Source organism: Herpailurus yagouaroundi, unplaced genomic scaffold (genome assembly GCF_014898765.1).
Source record: "Herpailurus yagouaroundi ecotype Mexico unplaced genomic scaffold, PumYag 141, whole genome shotgun sequence".
In the NCBI taxonomy this organism is placed as follows: Eukaryota; Metazoa; Chordata; class Mammalia; order Carnivora; family Felidae; genus Herpailurus; species Herpailurus yagouaroundi.
The window spans coordinates 75,977,456-75,996,117 of record NW_024412396.1 but is presented as its reverse complement, the minus strand read 5'-3'; the positions used below and the strand labels follow the sequence as shown (position 1 = coordinate 75,996,117).

Below are 18,662 nucleotides of genomic sequence, written 5' to 3'. Positions count from 1 at the left end.
CGGGGCCGGGAGCGGGCGACGAGCCCGCGCGAGAGCCGCCGGCATGACGGGCCGCGTGTGCCGCGGCTGCGGCGGCACGGACATCGAGCTTGACGCGGCGCGCGGCGACGCCGTGTGCACCGGCTGCGGCTCGGTGCTCGAGGACAACATCATCGTGTCCGAGGTGCAGTTCGTGGAGAACAGCGGCGGCGGCTCGTCGGCCGTGGGCCAGTTCGTGTCTCTGGACGGTGGGTCCGCGCGGGGGCCGGGGGACGCGGGAGGGGGCCGGGGGACGCGGGGCGCGCGCGGGGACGCCGGGGGGGGCGCGGGGGGGGGACGCCGGGGGTGGTGCCAGAGGACACCGGGGGACGCGGGGGGCGCGCCCCCCCCCGGCGGGGGGGGGCCGGGCGCGGGTAGCCGGTGGGGTCCGGAGGACCGCCCCCTGTGAACTATGTGCCCGCAGTTTTTTTAAATAACGGAATTTAAAAGGGAGGAACACGATGACCGTGTCCGGTCCTGTCTCTCTAAGCGTCCGGTAACGCTGGCTTCATCTGGGTCCAGCGCTGTGACTGTCACCGCAGCTAGGTTCAGGGGTAAAGAAAAGTTGCACAGCTCCAAATCCCGCCCGCAGGCTCTCCCAGCCTCCCTGTCCCCGGCCCTGCCGCTAGTGGATGTGCTCTTGGTCCCCACCTTCGGGGACTGGCATCTTCCCCCAGCCTGGTGCCTGTGACTTCCCCCAGGGTGTCGGGCTGAGGTCGGAGGACGGTGGTCACTTTGGGGTGGCGAGGAGCGGAGCTGCTGGAAACAGCGTGTGGCCCTTTCTGCGAACCTGTTTTCGTTTCTCTGGGGCCGATGCCTCTGGTACAGAGCGAGCTGTGCTAAGGACTATCTTTTAAAATTCAGCGTTTGATTGTTCACTGCTGGGATGTAGTAATACGGGTTTTTGTCGTTGGCCTGCTTCCTGTGACTTTGCTAAACTTAGCTGTGAGTTCTGGGAGTTCTCGACATCTCTTGGCATTTTGTATTCAGACCGTCCCGTTGTTTGTAAACAGGGGCTGTTTATTTCTTCCTTTTGTTTCTCTTTCTTGCCTTATAGCCGGACTCAGGGAAGGGCTCAGCGTCCCCCACTCAGTGTTGACGTTTAGCTGCAGGCTTGGGTAGATGTCTCTTAGTAAAGTTGGGGAGGCCCTCTTTCTGCTCCTGGTTTGTTGAGAGTTTTCATCGCGAGTGGCTGTTGGAATTCGTCCAGTGCTTTTCTCTCATCACCTCACATCCTCGCGGTTTTCTTCTGAATCAGCGTGGCCGTGGCCGTGGCCGCGCTTCGAATGCCGCACCTGCCTTGCTGGGGCAGACTTACCTAGCGCGGCTATGCTGAGGGGTTAGGTCTGCTGATACTTTGTTGAGAGTCTGTACGTGGAATGTGGAATGTCGGTGCATAGATTTCCTGCAGTGTCTCGTCTTCTGGAACGGGTTGGAGAATGTCCTCTTACGTTCTTCAGAAGAGACCGTGTAGAACCGGGGTTATTTCTTCCAGGAACGTTTGGTGGAATTCACCAGGGTAGCCCTCTGGGCCTAAAAGGCTTTTTGTTTTTGTTTTTCCCTCAGAAGGTTTTTAACTTCAGGTGCAGTATCTTTAATCGTTGTAGGGTGTAGTCATGTTTTAGGTTAAGTCTTTCCCCGTGGGTGAGTGTGTGGTTCTGAGGATTCGGTCCCCCCTCGATCAAAGTTGTTCAGTTGATGCGTTCAGAGCAGGTGGCACCAGTCCCTCCTCATCCTTCTGATGTCTGCGGGGTCTCTAGTGATGTCCCTGATTTCTTTCTCCCTTTGTCTCCCCTGCCGGAAGTTTATCACTTTAATTGAGCTTTGCAAAGAAGTGGCTTTGGGCCTCACTGACTCCTGTGTCCTGCTCTCTCCCATCACCTCTGGTGCAGTGCGCACGTCTTTGTGTCCTGGGGCAACTTCCGGGGCTGCCGGGGTGCGGGCTCCCCAGCACTGCTGTCGTTTTGTCACACATTGTCAGGCGGTGCCTCCCGTCACCGGAGGAACGAGACAGTAGTAAGAACAAACGGTGGCAGGAGCTGACCCTTAGGGTTCTCCGCGGGAAGCAGATACTTTCCTGGTCCTGGACGTGAGAGATGTGCTCTCACCCGTGTGCCGCGAAGCTGGTGGCACAGCCTCGTGAGCACGGGCTCAGCCGGTGCTGTCGGAAGGCATGCCGTAAAGGGCGTGCAAAGATACTTCCCCAGGCCACGGCTGGCTCTGTCCTGTGGGTCTGTTCCCTGGCAGGAGCCCGTCCAGGAGAGGGGAGGGGCGTCGGTAGCCCCTCTGCCGCCTGGCCCCCTCCCTTCCCCCTCAGGGCAGTGGTGGCTGGGCCGTTGACTGGGGTTACTCCCTGTCCCCTGGCCGCTGAGCGAGTGCCCGCTGGCTCTTCTCGGGTCTTCCTGCACTCCCCCCTCGCCCTGAGAGCTGACCTTGCCCTCCGAGCTGCCCTCACTGGGTGCCACGGTCAACTTTCCTGAGCATCCATTCTTAGTGTTTGAGAACCGAGCGTGGACGGTTAGGGGTGTATACTACCTGGGACTGTGTGAAGTAGACACCGGGGCCGTGTGGCCGGAGGCCCTGCCACTGTGGGCTCCTGGCCGTCCAGGGGTCTTTCCCAGTGGGCGCCCATTGTGCACCGGGCCTGGACTCTGGAGCTCCAGTCACCCTGATTCCCTGGATCCCAGACCAGCAAGGCGTGAGGCCAGCGTCCGGGGGTGGCAGCGCGAGCGGTGCTAGGGACATCTGGGCCGAGTCCTTCCGCTGCCGGGCACAGGCGACAGGGAGGGGACCGGCCGGCAGAAGGGGTGGGTACCTGGGGACTGCGGGCGGCTCAGTGTGGCCAGAGTGGCTGGGGTCTTAGCGAGGCCCTGAGGAAGGGTCCTGCTGCTCTCCCGGGAGGGGCTCGCCTCCAGCGCGTCCGGAACGGCGGGGGCAGAGCGGGGCTTCCCAGCAGGGCACGAAGGATCGACTCTGAGTGTCCTGTGCCGCGTGTCCACCCGAGGGCCTCCAAGCCCCAGCTCCTTCCCCGGGGCGCCCTCGGCTCCCGCCAGCCTCCCCCTGGGGTTGTCAGAGCCCTCCAGAGGGCTCCGCACCAGGCAACCCGTGGCTGCTGCTTCCTTGGGGCCCCTCCCTCCCTCCCAGGGAGGCGGGGCTGGGGGGGCCTTCCCACAGCTTCCATAATCACAGCTTCTCCCGGCTGCAGACCGCGTCTTTCAAGCAGGGTGTTTGTAAGCGCTAGTGTCGTCACCGTTCAGGGTCGTGATGCGCTTCGCACACATTTGGGGTGGATGAACCCCCAGTCGTGTTTGCACCCCTGGCCCTGGATGGGGAGGGCCGTCTGCCCTAAGGGGGGGGGGGGGACCTGCACCCACCTGCCTAGTGCGCCCTGCCCATAGGTGGCTCTCCCGGGACGGCCCACCGGTGTCCTGGGCCGCTGAGCACCGGGTGCTGTCCCGGCCGAGCTCTGGTCCCAGAGGCGGAAGGTCCTGCATCTGCTCTGTCCTGTGGCCCCTCAAAGCCCCGTGGAGCTCCTGGCCAAAGTGCCGCTTCGCAGGAAACGCTGGCCGGGCTGTCCTAGAGGCCCATGGAGAGAGAGGACTCTTCTTTTTTTTTTTTTTTTTAATTTTTTTTTTTCAATGTTTATTTATTTTTGGGACAGAGAGAGAGCATGAACGGGGGAGGGGCAGAGAGAGAGGGAGACACAGAATCGGAAACAGGCTCCAGGTTCTGAGCCATCAGCCCAGAGCCTGACGCGGGGCTCGAACTCACGGACCGCGAGATCGTGACCTGGCCGAAGTCGGACGCTTAACCGACTGCGCCACCCAGGCGCCCCAGGACTCTTCTTGTTAAGATGTCGTTTGCAGCCTTTTTCGTTCTCTACGCTCCGTGCTGCATGGTTTCCCTACGGAGCAAGCTCTTTGGGAGCCGCGCCGGCTTGAGCGCAGTCTCGGCTGTGGTCTGCGCCCAGCTGTTTATCCCACCCTGGACCTGTGTCCAGGCTGCATCCCGGGACCCGGGACTCCCTGCGGTCCTGTCGAGGGCCTGCTGGCGGCCCCAGAGAAGCATGTGTCCATGTGGGGGCTCCGGCCGCTCCCAGGGCCTCTCTTGAGAAGAAGTTAGACAGACACCCCTCCCTTAAAATTAAGTTAATAGAAACCGATGGAAGTTTTTGCTTATGAATGTTGATGGGGCTTGTGGGTGAGACGGGGGACAGACAGATCTGTACGAGCGTCTCTCTGGGGTGCTGAGGCCTCTCGGTCGTGCCGGGGCCCCGCCTCATCCCTGCCTTTCTCTCCCTGGTGTTACTGGCTCGGTCCCTGACGCCCAGCCTGGGGTGCTCATGGTGCTCCCGCCTCCAGGGTCAGACCACGGTGCCCTCCTGCTCCCGCTGCCACAGGCGGCATCAGGCGCCCCACCGCTGTCCACGAGGGGGCGGTCTTGGCCTGGCCGTACCTTCCACCAGCTGATTCCAGCGTGGATTTTTGCCACAGGAGCTTGTTAGAGAAAAGGTCCGATGTGGAACAAGTAGACGGAATAGTGTCACATTGTGCAGGCTGAGCACGGCGTATGTCAGCAGTGGTGACCGGAGGTAACACTCCAGCTGGTTTCAAACTTCGGGGGAGCCTTAGGCTCATGGTTTTAGGGGGCCGAGGTTTGCTAAATAAGCACTTTTTGTACGACCCACGGGTGCATTCCAGACTCTGTCTCTCATAACCAGACCCCAGTGGGTGGTGTTTGCTGAGTACGAGAATCAGTTTGCCTCAGTTTGGCAAGCAGGCTTGGACACCCCCATCCCGCCCTGCTGCAGAGAACTGGGTCTGCGGAGGGGACCGGATCCCCGTGTCTCCTGAAAGCACACAACGAGGAGCACGGCCGGTGTGCGTGCGAGGGTGCACCAGTGTACGTGTGCGTCCGTGTGAGCAGGGGTCAGGAGACCGGCCCCAGAGGTGCCCTGGCCCCGGGCAGGGGGACTGGGTCCTCAGGGAGAGGCAGGGAAGGGTGGCACAGACACAGAAAGTGCAGTGAGGGGGTGGGGGGGGGTCCCGGACGGTGCAGGGGAGAGTAATGGAGGAGGGGGAGGAGAGGGAGGAGGGGGCACGTGGGTGGGTGGCTTTGCGAGATCTCCAGGAATAAGGAGATGTGTTTAACGCTCGACCGGAATGAGGCCCCCGCTCTTCGTAGGCACAGCCTCCCTGAGTGACCCGCCCCGGCCGCCTTCTGTCTGTGTCTAAGCAGGGGTGTTGGCTCCCAGCGTCCTTGTTCCCAGAAGGTGGGGCTTTACAGCATTTCATCACCCTTTTCCTCATGCAGTAGCCCCATCATTTATTGAAAGTACACATGGATCTTAATTAAAACAGCATGGCGATATTTCTGTTTTTCTAAAATAGAAGTTGGGGGTGCCGGAAACAGAGGCCACGATGTGGGTGTCCTGGTCAGGTGCTGTGAGTGACTGGGCCTTCCCCTGTGGTTCTTGTACGTTAAAGATTGCACAGGTGAAGATCCTAGAGTTGTAAAAAGCACCACCACCAAAACGGGAAGGGAGCAGACGCGGGGCCCTGACCTTGGTCCAGGGAGCCCCTGATGGGCTCTGGAGCCGCGAGGCGGCGCACGGCCGATTTGGGAAGCCCTTTGCGGCTGGTGCAGGTGGATGAAGCCCCTCTGGGCCCTGCAGCTCTCCAGCCCCCAGCATGCCCTGCTTGAGCCTCCCCAGCCCCGTGAGGACACACAGCCGGTCCCTCTCCCTCCCCAGCCTCTGTGACCAGCCTCTCAAGGACATGAAGTCTGTGGCCGTCTGTCAGGGTGGCCGTAGGAACCAACGGTCCCAGTGACAGCAAAACTGTCTGCAGGTGGTGAGCGACCCTGTCCTGGGCCCCGCTCTCCTGGGGAAGGTCCCCACCTGCCCTGCCCCCCGACCCCTCTGCTCCGCCACTGTGGTGGGGAGTGCGGGTGCCCGGCCACCCGACAGCCGGCTCCCAGCTCCGCTCCGGCCAGCCCACCCGCCCGTGGCCCAGCAGCTGCTCAACAGAGCCCACTCGTTGCTCTTGTCAAAGCTTTCTTGGCCAATCTTACTCCTTCTCACTGCCGGCTAAACTTTGGAACCACTTTGCTGAGATCCTTAAGGAATCTCGCTCGTGTTGCTTCGGGCCCGGGTAGCCGTCACAGGTGTGCCCGAGGTCACGCTTACTCTTCTCTGCCTGTGTGGTGCCTGCCCGCGGGCGACCCGAGGTCCCTGATGGCCCCAGGAGGGGGGCCACATGCTTCCCTGGGGGCCTGCTCCCAGACTTCAGGGATCTGGGTGCCCAGGTCCCTGCCACTTCTGAGTTTCCCTGTCACTTCCACCTGTGTCTCAGTCCCTCCAGCACCCCATGTCATGTGGCTGAGCATGGGAGATGTCCCCTAGCTGCAGAGGCCTCTAATCCTTTGGTGTCACAAGGCCATCCTGCGTTGGCCTGCAGGATGGGCAGCATTTCCCTGCTTGTTCGTGGCTTCCTGAGCACTCCCTCTGTGGCTGTGGCAGCGGGGTTTCTAGGTCTAGCACACAATCCAGACCTCTGCCTGGCTCTTGTCACGGGGTGACAGGGCAGAAGTCCCAGCCCCAGTGTCTGCAGAGCAGAGAGCGCGGGACTTCCTGGGACATCTGAGCCTTGCTGGGAGATGCAAGGCAGGGTGCCCGCAGGCCTGGCTACGGCCACCTTCGGGGTGGGCTCTCTAGGCTGCCATTCTGGGGGTGGGCAGCACACAGGTGGCCAGAGGTGTGAGTGCCTTCTGTAGACCAGGTGGCTCAGAGGCTCTGGGCCGCATAGGGCGTGGCCTGGGACGTGGCCCGTACCCTCCAGAAGCCCGCAGTCCTGTGGGGAGATGGACGCACTAGCCAGTGGTCACTGTGCAGGTGTAGCTCCTGTGAACGGGCTGGCCCAGAGCGCGCAGAGGGCCGAGGGGAGAGCTGTAGTTCGGAGGTGAGCTGTGCTCTCTCTGGCCGCCATGTGGCAGTGGTCTGGAACGTGCTTAGAGAGTGCCGGTGGCCGTGGTCCACGTGCCGCGGCTCCAGGTCGAGGCCGCAACCCCGTTGGCACGGCAGAGGGAGAGGCCCCGATCGTGGCTGCCTCGCACTGTGAATGCTGGTCCCGCTGGGTCCTGGCTGCAGAGACGCCCCATGCAGGGAAGGTCTGTCGGTATGGATCTTTTTTGCCAGGTTTTGACTAATCAGGCTGGTTGTTCTTCTAGGTGCCGGCAAAACCCCAACCCTGGGCGGCGGCTTCCACGTGAACCTGGGGAAGGAGTCGAGAGCACAGACCCTGCAGAACGGTATTTCCTGTGGCGGGGGCTCTGGAGGAGGGCAGGTGTCGGGGGTGGATGGAGGTGGGGTGGAGGGCAAGAGCGGGCGGCCTGCGGTGGCCCCTGGCTGGCACCTTCAGCACCGTGCTGAATAGAAGTGTCTTCTTCCTGATTCCAGGGGAAAGCGTCCAGTCTCGCAGCGCTGAGGATGCTTTGAGCTGTGGTCAGCTCAGGCAGGGACACATTCTGCCAGCACTTCTCAGACATTTGCTTGAGGACACTCTCGGGAGCGATCGTGTGTCCCCTTGCCCTGTGGTCTTAAAGGCATACCTCAGAGACACTTCAGGGTCTGCTCCAGACCGCCACAATACAGTGAACATCACAACTTTTTGTAACAGGTTTCCCAGCACACGTAGAAATTATATCTGCACAATATTCTAGTCTCAGTATCAAGTATACAATAGCATTAGGTCTAAAAAGTCAGCGTTTATACCTCAATTTAAAAATACTCTGTTGCTAAAAAAGTGCTAACCGTCATCTGAGCTCTCAGTCGGTCATCTTTTTGCTGGCGGAGGGCCTGCCTCGATGGTACTGGCTGCTGACCGGGTAGGCGGCGGGTGGAGGCTGGGGAGGCCGTGGGGACTTCGGAAAACAAGACAACAGTGAAGTCTGCCGCAGGGCAGCTCGGTCGTGAGCAACTTCCCTGTAGCCTGCGATGCTCTCTGCTAGCACTTGACCCACAGTAGGACTTCTTTGAGAATGGGAGCCCGGCCTCTCAAACCCTGCAGCCGCGATATCCGCAAGTTGATGTGATCGTCTGTGTCCTCTGTTGTCGTGTCAACGATCGTCACGTCATCTCCGCCAGCAATGGATTCCATGTCAAGAGTCCACGTTCTTGGCTCGCCCGTCAGAAGCAACGCCGCATCCTTTCTGGTTCGATCATGAGATTGTAGCATCTCCAGGCCTCCTTTCCAGTTCTGGTTGTCTTGCTGTGTCCACCACGTCTGCAGTGACTTCCTCCCCCGGAGTTTGGAACCCCTCACGGTCACTCACGAGGGCTGGAATCAACTTCCTCCAGACCCCTGTTGGTATTCTGAGCCCTTTCCATGAGCTGCATGAGCCATTAATGTTCTGGGTTTTTTAAATGTTTACTTAGAGAGAGAGTGTGAGTGGGGGAGGAGCAGAGAGACAGGGGGACAGAGGATCTGAAGCGGGCTCTGCACTGACAGCAGTGCGTCCGACGTGGGGCTCGAACTCATGAACCACGAGATCGTGACCTTGGCCGAAATCAGGTGCTCAACCAACTGAGCCACCCAGGTGCCCCAAACCATGAATGTTTTTAATAGCATCCAGAGTGGTGAATACTTTCCAGAAGGTTTTCAGTGTGCTTTCCCTAGATCTGTCAAGAGGAATCACCGTCTATGGCAGTTACAGTCTTCCAACATGCATTTCTTTTTAAAAAATTTTTTTTAATGTTTATTTTTTGAGAGGGAGAGAGACATACAATGTGCAAGCAGGGGAGGGGCAGAGAGAGAGGGAGACACAGAATCCGAGGCAGGCTCCAGGCTCCGAGCTGTCAGCGCAGAGCCCGACGCGGGGCTCGAACCCATGGACTGCGAGATCATGACCTGAGCCGAAGTCGGACACTTAACGGACCGAGCCACCCAGGCCCGGACATGCATTTCTTAAGTAAGAAGACCTGAAAGTCAAAGTGCCTCCTCGATCCACGGGCTGCGGGACGGATGCTGTGCTATCGGCGATGGACGCAACGTTGCTGTCTTTGTCTGTCTCCATCAGAGCTCTCGGGCGCCCGGGTGCTTTGTCCACGGGCAGTAACGTGTTGGAAGAAATCTTTCTTTTTCTGAGCAGCATGTCTCCACAGCGGGCTTCAGATATTCAGTAAACCGTGTTGTGAACAGACGTGCTGCCGTCCGGGCTTCGTGTGCCGTCGATAGGGCGCGGGCAGAACACAGGGTAACTTCAAGGGCCCCAGGGTTTCCAGGACGCTACGCGAACCCTGGCCTCCGCTTCAAGTCCGCGGCTGCCTTGACCCCAGCAGGACGGTCAGCCTGTCCTCTGAAGCCCTGAAGCCAGGCGTTGACCTTGCTTCCGAGCTGTGGAAGTCCTCGATGGCGTCTGCTCCCTAGAGAAGGCTGTTTCGTCTACACTGACGGTCTGTTGCTTAGCGGAGCCACCTTCGTTCACGATCCTCGCTCGGGCTCCGGACAGCTTGCCGCACTTCTGCATTGTCAGCGCTCGCGGCCTCACCTCGCGCTTGTGTGTTAGGACACGGCTTCTTTCCTTAAGCCTCCCGATCCCACCTCTGCCAACCTCAGATGTTTCCACTGCAGCCTTCTCCCCTCTCGGCCGTCAGAGAAAGGAAGAGTCCGGGCCCTGCTCCGGATCAGGCTTCGGCTTCAGGGATCACCGGTGGGGCTGGTTTGAGCTTCTACGTAGACCACTCAAACTTTCTCCATCTCGGCAGTGAGGCTGCCTCCCTTTCTTATCACACGTGTGCTCCCTGGAGGGGAACTTTTAATTTCCTTCAAGAACTTTCCCGCTGCGCTCGCAGCTCGGCTCGCGGTTTGACGCAAGAGGCCAAGCTTTCGGCCCGTCTCGGCTTCCGACGTGCCCTCCTCACTCATCGGCCTCACTTCTAGCTCTGACAGTGAGAGACACACGACACTTTTACCTGCACTCTTAGAGGCCACCGTAGGGTTAGTAGTTGGCCTGATGTCAATACTGTTGTGTCTCAGGGGCCAGGGAAGCCCGGGCAGAGGGAGGGAGGGAGGGAGACGGGGGAGCGGCCGGTGGGGGGAGTGTCGGTGCGCACACGACGTTTATCAAGGCCACCGTCTTACACGGGTGGGGTTCACGGAGGCCCGAAACAGTTACAACGGTAACATTGAAGATCGCCGGCCACAGATCACCGTAACAGATAAAACAATCATGAACAAGTTTGAAGTATCGGGAGAATCACCAAAATGTGACACGGAGACACAAAGTGAGCAGATGCTGCTGGAGACACGGCACAGTCTTGCCGGGGGCCTTCTGTTCGTAAAGACCGCGTCTGCGAAGTGCCAACAAGGCGTGCCCGTGCCCGTGCCCGTGCCGGGAGGGCAGGTGCGCGGCGTGGGGTGTCCCAGCTGCAGCCCGCCGTCTGCTGCGCCGCATCACACTCAAGGACCCATCTCCCCTGTGGGTGGGTGTGGCCAGCATCACACGTGCCACCGTCACCATCGCCGGCCGCGGCGCCCGACCACCAGGAGGGCAGTTCGTGGGCTTGGAATGATTGCGTAACGGGATGCTTTTACATTTCTTTCGTGCTTTTTCCTCTGATGCCATGGGTTTATTATTAGCATAGTTAGTTTTTATTAGAGATCATACCGTGCGTAGGACCTGTCCCTTGACACGGTCGGTGGCCACTTGTCCTGCGGTCGGGACAGCACCAGGGACTCCTTTCACAACGGAGGGTCAGGCCGCCACCTGGTGCTGGCCCAGCTCCGCCCCTTCACTGTGGCTGGTGCCGTCACGTGGCGGTGTTCTGTGTGCCGACTTCAAGGTGGACCCGAGTGAAGGGAGGCGGTCACACAGTCTTGCGCTTGCGGCGAAATCGGAAACTAACAGGACAGAAATAATCCATCTTCTTGAAGATAGTTACCCTTGGTTAAGTAAGAAATCAACTTGCAGAACCCTCAGCGCGGGGCCACAGCGAGGTCTGAGGCCAAGGCATTCGGGGGAGCGCTGGGCGGCCCTGGGGGCCGGGCCTTTCCTCGGGGCTCTTGCCTGCGGAAAGCAGCCTGTGCCGGGCGCCTGCAGGAGGGCCCGCCGACCGTCCGCCCCCCTGGGCAGGCGTCCCCTCCCGCCACCGTCGGCATCCGGTCTTTGCTCGGGCGGGGGCTGTGGGGGACGGGGAGGCCGGCGGGCCCAGCCCCCGGTTCCGCCGCTTTTGCTTGGCGCTTGGGGCCTGGCCGTGAGGCTGCACTGGGTTGACCTCCTGTCCTCGGAGATCTTTCTTTGCTCTCTGCCCTGGTGAGTTTATGGCAATTTTCTTTCCTCCTGTCCTCTTCCGTAGCTCCTGGGGGAGGCGGAAAGGGCAGACCCCAGCAGGCTTTCCGGACGTTGTCTGAGAGGTGCGGCCGGCACGCTTCTGATGTGCTGGGGCTGCCCCCGCCTCGCGCTGCGCGGTCCGTATTTCACTTTGGAAACTCCCGTTATCGCTGCCTGCTGCGTCCCGCGTGGCTTATCCGTCTGCTCCTTCTCGTGTCCCTCCCCTCCCCCGGCCCTGGTCTGGAAGTGCTGTGCCGACCCCTCCGTCCTGGTGCCCTGGGGCGTGTGCGACCGTCCCCCACCCAGCCGTGGGTCTGGGTGCAGTCTGGGCTCACCCCCCAGCCCCCACGGTGGCTGCCGATCCGTTTGCCCTGACGAGAAAACAGGAAAATTGGAAAATGGGCTGAGACGGCTCCCAGCAGTGCCCTGCTCGTTCTTTACGCTCACGTACTTTGCCGGCTCCCGGCACCCCTCCTGTGTGGCCCTTGTGCCCACACCTTTCCGGGGTCCGTCTCTGGTTTTGTTGGGGATGCACCCAGGTTGTGCTTAGCAGGTCAGCCACCTCCTCTGGGCCGTGTTGGGGGGCTGAGCAGGACGCAGGGATGTGATGTCACCAGCATGGGAAGGTTGCTGCCAGTCTGAGTTTTGATCTCTCTCATCATCTCTCCTAACCGGCCCCTTGCGGGTTTTCCCTCCGTCTCTGGACTTCAGAGGCACCACCGGGCTGGAGCGTTTTTCGTTGACTTGAGAGCCCTTTTACTTGGGAGCCGTTTCTATTCTATTCTTTTTGTGTCTGTTTTTCTTGGTGTAACATGTGCATAGTCAGGTGCCTAAAACGTACTGACCTTAAGTGAACTGCTTTGTAAACTTACGCAGATCAGGTGTGCCTCACGGATCAAGGTAGAACGTGCTTCTTTTTAAAAGAAAAGTGTTTTTTTTTTTTAAATGTTTATTTTTGAGAGAGAGAGAGAAGGAGCATGAGCAGGGGAGGGGCAGAGAGAGAGAGAGAGAGAGAGAGAGAGAGAGAGAGAGAGAATCAGAAGCAGGCTCCAGGCTCCGAGCTGTCGGCACAGAGCCCAACACGGGGCTCGAACCCACAAGTCGTGAGATCACGACCTGAGCCTAAATCAAGAGTCGGAGACTCAACCAGCTGAGCCGCCCGAGCGCCCTGAACATACTTGAACCCCAGAAAGCTCCTTGCTGTCTGTTGGATTTGTGTGTTTTTCTGCCGCAGATGATTGGGATCCTGGAAAACGCCCTTTCTTGTGCACATCGGTACCTTGTTTTGGGCCGTTGGGACTTCGCCGTGTGAATACAGCACAGTTTGTTCACCCACTTTTCCTGTCGGTGGGTGTTTGGGGCTTCCTTCCTGGCTGCTGTACGTGAGCTGCCGGGCACCTCCTTACACTCCGTCCTCTGGTCGGTGCCCCTTGGGGGTGTGCTTGTGAGTGGGGCTTCTGGGGCCGCAGGCGTGCGCTCACGTTCGGCAGATGCGCCGGAGGCTTTCCAGCACGGTTGTGCCGCGTCACCCTCCCGGCTGCAACCACGCGGGAGCACAGGGGCCGTGTCCGCACGCGGTGTCGGTGCTTTTGCTGACTCCGGTCTTTCTGCTGGGTGTGTGCTTTCGTTTGCTTTGCCTGGTGAGTGGCTGTGTGGAACACCTTCGTGTGTGCTTTTTGGCCATTCAGAGATCCTTCTTTTGTGAGGTTGTTTTAAAAATCTGAGTTATCATTTTCTTACTGCTTTGTAGATGTTTTGATACATTCTGCATTTGAGCCCTTGGTTGGAGGTGCACATTCTTGAATCCCTTTCCCAGCTGGTGACCAGTCTTTTCACTTAAGTCTCAACATTGTTTCTGGATGAGTAGAAATTTCTTACTTTTAATGAAGTCCCAACATGTTGCCTTTTTTACAGTTGGGGGTTTTGTGACTGAGGACATTCTTGTCTACCCCGAGATCTGCAGACACTCTCTTGTGTTTTCACCTAGAGGCTTTGTTGTTTTGTATTTTGCAGGTAGGTTTGGGATTTCCCTCGGATGAATTTTGTATCTATGGTGTGAGGTAGGGGTTGAGGCTTACATTTTTCAATGTGGACGTATAATTGTCCCATTCGCCAATAAGACCGTCCTTTCTGAACCCAGGACGCCGAACTGGTCCATTCGTCACAAGTCAAGTGACTGTGTAGGGCTAAGTCCATTCCACACTCCCGTGCCGGTGGCACACTGTCTTGACCACCGTGGTGTCCTTGTAGAAGTCCCACAGTGTAGCTTTCCGGCACTGCCCCTCTTCAGGATGGTCTCGGCCCTTCTAGCTCCTTTGCGTGGCAGAGTAAATGTTAGAATCGGCTTGTCGGTTTCCACAGGAAAACTTGCCCAGACTGTGGTTGGGATTACCTGGACGCTGTAGATCAGTTACTCGTGAAATCTGGTCATGCATGGCTGCTTCTTGGTTAACAGTCGCGTGATGTGTGATAGTCATTTGCTACTTCTCTCTTCCCCATCTGTACGCCATCATTTGTTTCCAGGGCTTTGTTACCCATTATTGCCGTGTGGCTGCTCTCCCTGGGGTGATGTTGGGCAGAGTGGTGACCGTGCATGTTCCTGTCTCCTGCCCTTGGTGTGATGGTGACCACCAGCTTGTTGTCAGGAAGAATCACGTTAGCAGTTTGTCACATGCTCCTTTGCGTTTGTTGCAATGATTATATGCGTTTTCTATTTGTTTTGTTAACGTGATGAAGTACACTGAGTTTGTGAGGTTAAACGCACCTTGCCCCTCTGGCCAAGACCCTGCAGGGTCGCGTTGCATTGTTCCTTGCTCTCTGCAAGGGCTCCTGTGTGACCTACCAGTGTCTTCTTAAGTATGTGGGAATGGGAAGTCCTCTGGGCCTTGACCTTTCTTTGTGAGAGGTTTCAATTATGCTTAAAGATTAAAGATGCATCTTCTTGATTGGAACTACTTTCCGTAGGGTTTTAGTGGGACCAGTTGTCTTCCTGCTCTTTCTTGTCGGTTTTGGTAAGGTGTCCTTCTCGACTTGTCTTCGAGTACCTCAGACTCAGACTGTCCTGAGACTCATTTGCCACACCCTCCCCCTGTGCCCCTGGGTCTCCTGATTTGGGAGGATGGCCTGTCTTCATTCGTGGCCTCGGTCATCTGGGCTTTCTCCCTTTTTTCTTAACTGCATTCACCTCTCCAGAGCCTCAGTGTGGGGTCATCTGTCCTGTTTGTGTGTCTCTTGCTTGATCGGAGCCTTCTCTCCGTCGTCTCCTCCCTTTTACATCTTCTGTTCAGTCCCTTGTTCCTTTTTAGTTTGTTAACTTGGGAGCTGTGGCCACTGTTTCAGGCTTTTCTTTTTCTTTTTTGATATTCGTAATTACAGCTGTTCATTGCTGCAAGCTTTGCTCCATCTGGAACCCGCAAATTTAGAGACTGCTATTTCTCCTTTCTGTTCTGGTTTTTTGTTTTGTTTTGTTTTGTTTTAGTTTTTTTAAATGTTTATTGGTTTTTTTGCAAGAGGCAGAGAGCAGGAGTGGGGGAGGCGGGGAGAAAGGGGGACAGAGGATCCGAAGCAGGCTCTGCACCGACAGCAGCGAGCTTGATGTGGGGCTTGAACTCACAAAATCTGAGATCATGACCTGAGCCAAAGGCAGATCTTAACTGACTGAGCCACCCAGACATCCCATGAGGTTTATTTCTTTTTATTTTTAGAGAGAGAGAGCACAAGTACAAGCAGGGGAGGGGCAGAGAGAGAGGCTGAGAGAGAATTCCAAAGCAGGCTCCACACTGTCAGCCCAGAGCCTGACGCGGGGCTCGAACTCACGAACTGTGAGATCATGACCTGAGCAGAAATCAAGAGTCAGATGCTTAGCTGACTGAGCCACCCAGGCGCCCCCTCTGGGTTTTTTTTTTTTTTCTTTTAATTCTTTTTAAATGACCTCTGGTCTCCCAGCAGAGTTGCAGAGACAGCCCCGAGTGTGCCCCCATGGCTGCCCTAATTCGGACATCTTGCTTGGCCTGGCTATGGGGCTGGCTGGCCCTTGTCCCTGGTCTCCTCCTGTGTGTGACCCTTTCTCCCAGCTAGACGCGCCTGGAGAGTGCTGGCCTGTTGTAGAAGCCGCCGGGGTTGGAGCTGGCTGTGGGTTTGGGGTGACTCTGCCGAGGCGGCCCCCCTGTCCTTGCCCCACGCCAGGTGTACCTGGCCTCGCGTGACTGGGCGCTGGCCATCTGGGCCCCGAGGCTGCCAGGTGCCTCCCTCCCCCGTCCTGTGCTCCGCAGAGATCAGTCCCGAGGGCCACGCGGCGCCTGGCAGGGCTGCAGGGAGATAACGTCCCGCTGCCCCCGCAACACTTGCTGTCCGCCGGCCTCCTGCACCGCCCGCCGGGCCCCTCCCTCAGCTCTGTGCCTGCCGGACTGCTGTCCTCCTTGTGGGGTCCGTTGTCCTCGTGCCGCGTCCTTGTTCTTCCTGATGATCCCTCCCGCGGGAGTCCACCCCCTGTCTGGAGGGAGAGGCCTCTCCAGCCAGCTGCGAGCCCCCTCCCCACCCCGGACCCTGCCGGCGGCCACTCTTCCTCCACGCCCGAGCTCACTGTCGAGGTCCTTATCTGTGTCCACACGGCTCCCAGTTAATTTTGAGTTTGAAAAAAAGTTTAGCGATCGTGTTTTTAATTTTCCAGGGCTGTGTCTTTCTTTTAATTTTTTAACTCTTGTAGAGAGCGTGTGCGCGTGCACGCGTGTGCGTGGGGAAGGGGCAGAGGGAGGGAGGGAGAGAGAATCCCAAGCAGGCTCTGTGCTGTCAGTGCCGAGCCTGGCGAGGGGCTTGATCCCACAGCTCTGGGATCATGACCTGAGCCGAAATCAAGAGTCAGATGCTCGACTCTCTGTGCTCCACTGGGAGGACCGAGATCTTTGTAATATTGGAGGAGGCCGTGGGCTTTCCAGGCCTCCTTCCGTTACCAGTCGGCTTGTGGAGCTTGGGGTTTCTTCTCCCTTTTGTTGCCGTTTCCCACAGAGGTCAGTGATCGTTAGGGTCCGCCCTCGCTCACACACGCAGGTCTGAGGCCGAGCCCTTCGCCTCTGTGGCCGCGCAGGCCTCTGGCAGCCCCCGGCAGCCCGGATCCAGTCACAGGAGTCGGTGTGACCCCCGTCCCCGCGGCACCGGCCTGACCTTGGGCCCCGGCTGGCGTCGTGGAGGTCCTCCTGGCCTTGGGGGTTGGGAGGTGGAGGCACCCTGTGGATGGAAGGTGTGCAGATTCTTGAGCCGTTCGGGGTCAGACCCTTCCTCCCGCACGTCCTCCGGGGCGCCGGCCCTGCCCCGGCCCTGCCCTGTGTTCGTGTTCCTGCCCTCCTGGCCTTTGGCGTGGGCCGGGAAGGATGCCGTCCCGCCCCCGGCTTGAATGGAAACGCGGGCCTCGTCTCACAAAACGCCAAAATTTTGAAGGCACCTGTGTGCTAGTGTGTTTCCTTTTTAAAAAAAATTTTTATTTGGGGAGAGGGCGGGGGGAGAGAGAGAGAGAGAGACAGAGAGACAGAGAAGGTGAGAGAGAGAATCCCGACAAGGGGCTTGATCCCACGGCCCTGGGACCATGACCTGAGCCGAAGTCCGACGCTCACCTGATCGAGCCCCCCGGGCGCCCCAGGTGTGTTTACTTTTACATTCGTTTATTGGGAGGAAGCCTAAGGGGAAGAAGCTGTGGTTCGTGGATCCGGCATCGGTTGTTCGCAAGTTTGTGCTTACCGCATCTTTGTGTCTTTGTGCTTGTGTCCCTGCGTCACGTGACTTCTCAGTCTGCCGTGGTGCTGGCTGACCTCGCATGAATTAAAAACTCATTGTGGGGGGGGGCGCGTGGGGAGTGACTGCTAGTGAGGACAGGGTTTGTTTTGGGATGATGAATTGTGACTATGCCAGAACCGTCGAATCAGACTTCCGGTGAGAAGATATTACAGTGTGTGAATTACGTGCAGCGAAGCTGCGATAAGATAACGTATCACAGTAGTTCTGTGCCCCCAAGCCGGCAGGGAGTCCCCTCCTGCCCGCTCTGCTCTGAGAGCACCCCCCCCCGCACCCACCCCCCCCCCCCCACACACACCCCCGCCAAGCCCCACAGAGCCGGCAGCTGGGGCCCCTGCTGCTCCGTGTTGTCCCAGCGGCTCTGCTCGCCTCCGGGCTTGCTGGGCTGAGTGCGAGCCTGCCGATGGGGGGTGGCGCCAGGCCCTGCTGCCCTTCTGTCCGGTCAGGGCCGTGGCCCTGGGGACAGTGGCCCCGATCCCGTGTCGGTTCAGCCGGAATGGGGGGCTCCAGGCAGGGCGGGGGTGTGCCACCGGGAGGGCGTGCCGACCGGCGGGTCCCCCTGCTGCCAGATCACGTGCCGGATGCCAGCTCCTCGGGGCGCCGGCTCCCCGGGTGCCTGCCTGTGGCCGGCGGTCGCCGTCAGCAGCATGCCTAGGGTGGGCGGGCCGGACCGTGAGCCACACAGCCCTCGCCTTCCCCTTGCCGGACCGGGGGGGGGGGGGGGGGGGGGGGGGGGCGGACAGCACTTAGCTGTTCGTGGGTGAAGCACAAGTCCCTGGCTTCTCTCCTTGGCCCAGCTCAGGGTGGCCTTTGCCAGAAGAGTGGGTCTGGGGAGCCAGCAGGTGTTAGGTGGAGTGGGGAGTCTGTGTGGCGGCCGGGGTGGGTGGACAGCCCGCCACACTGCAGCTCTTGCTGTGTCCCTGCCACGGGCTCCGGCCACACGGCCCGCGGTGACTTCTCCTGTGCCGGCACGGCACGTCTGCGTCCTCTCCCGCTGCTGCTGTAGCTCGTGGGATGTGCTCGTCCAGGAAGAGGGGTGTGTGTGGACTGTGTCCCAGACTGGCCGACATCCCGGCCATCCCGTCACCTGACAGCCCCCGGCCTCCCCGAATCTGCCTGCTGCTGCTCCCGCCCTTGCACGATGGCACACGGCAGGCCGGGGCAGCGGCTCTTGGTGGACAGGCTGGCTTGGAGGCCAGCTGGCCCTGCTGGGGAGGCTGGGCAGGCACGAGCCAGCCTCCTGGCTGTCGGAGCAGGAGGCCAGTCTGGGGAACTCAGCTGTGGGACAGGAGTGTTCCCGTGGGGGCCCAGGGCCGGTGGGCAGTCTCGTCTGTCCCTGTCAGGAGGCCGTGTCTGTGTGGAGCATGTCACAGGGAGCAGCCCCAGGCTGGCCAGCCCACAAGCCCTTTGCTGCCACCCTGAGCTCAGGGGCCTCGGGAGGAGCAACTGCTCAGGCTGCAGACTCTTGCTCTCCAGGCACAGAGCGGTGACAGTCCTAGGGACACTGGGAGAGAGGTGACAGTCCTAGGGAC

At 59.2% G+C, this 18,662-nt stretch overlaps 1 protein-coding gene across 3 annotated transcripts in view; it reads left to right on the top strand.

The window, feature by feature from the left end:
* Nucleotides 1-6: 6 nt before the first annotated feature.
* The window catches only part of BRF1 (BRF1 general transcription factor IIIB subunit), a 62,874-nt gene continuing 44,218 nt past the window's right edge, over nt 7-18,662 (top strand). For all 3 annotated transcript variants that reach the window (XM_040478410.1, XM_040478409.1, XM_040478408.1), the window contains exons 1-2: nt 7-227; nt 7,246-7,326. In XM_040478410.1, coding sequence (XP_040334344.1) covers nt 44-227; nt 7,246-7,326 — 265 coding nt within the window. In that variant the 5' untranslated portion in view covers nt 7-43. The remainder of the gene's footprint in view (nt 228-7,245; nt 7,327-18,662) is intronic.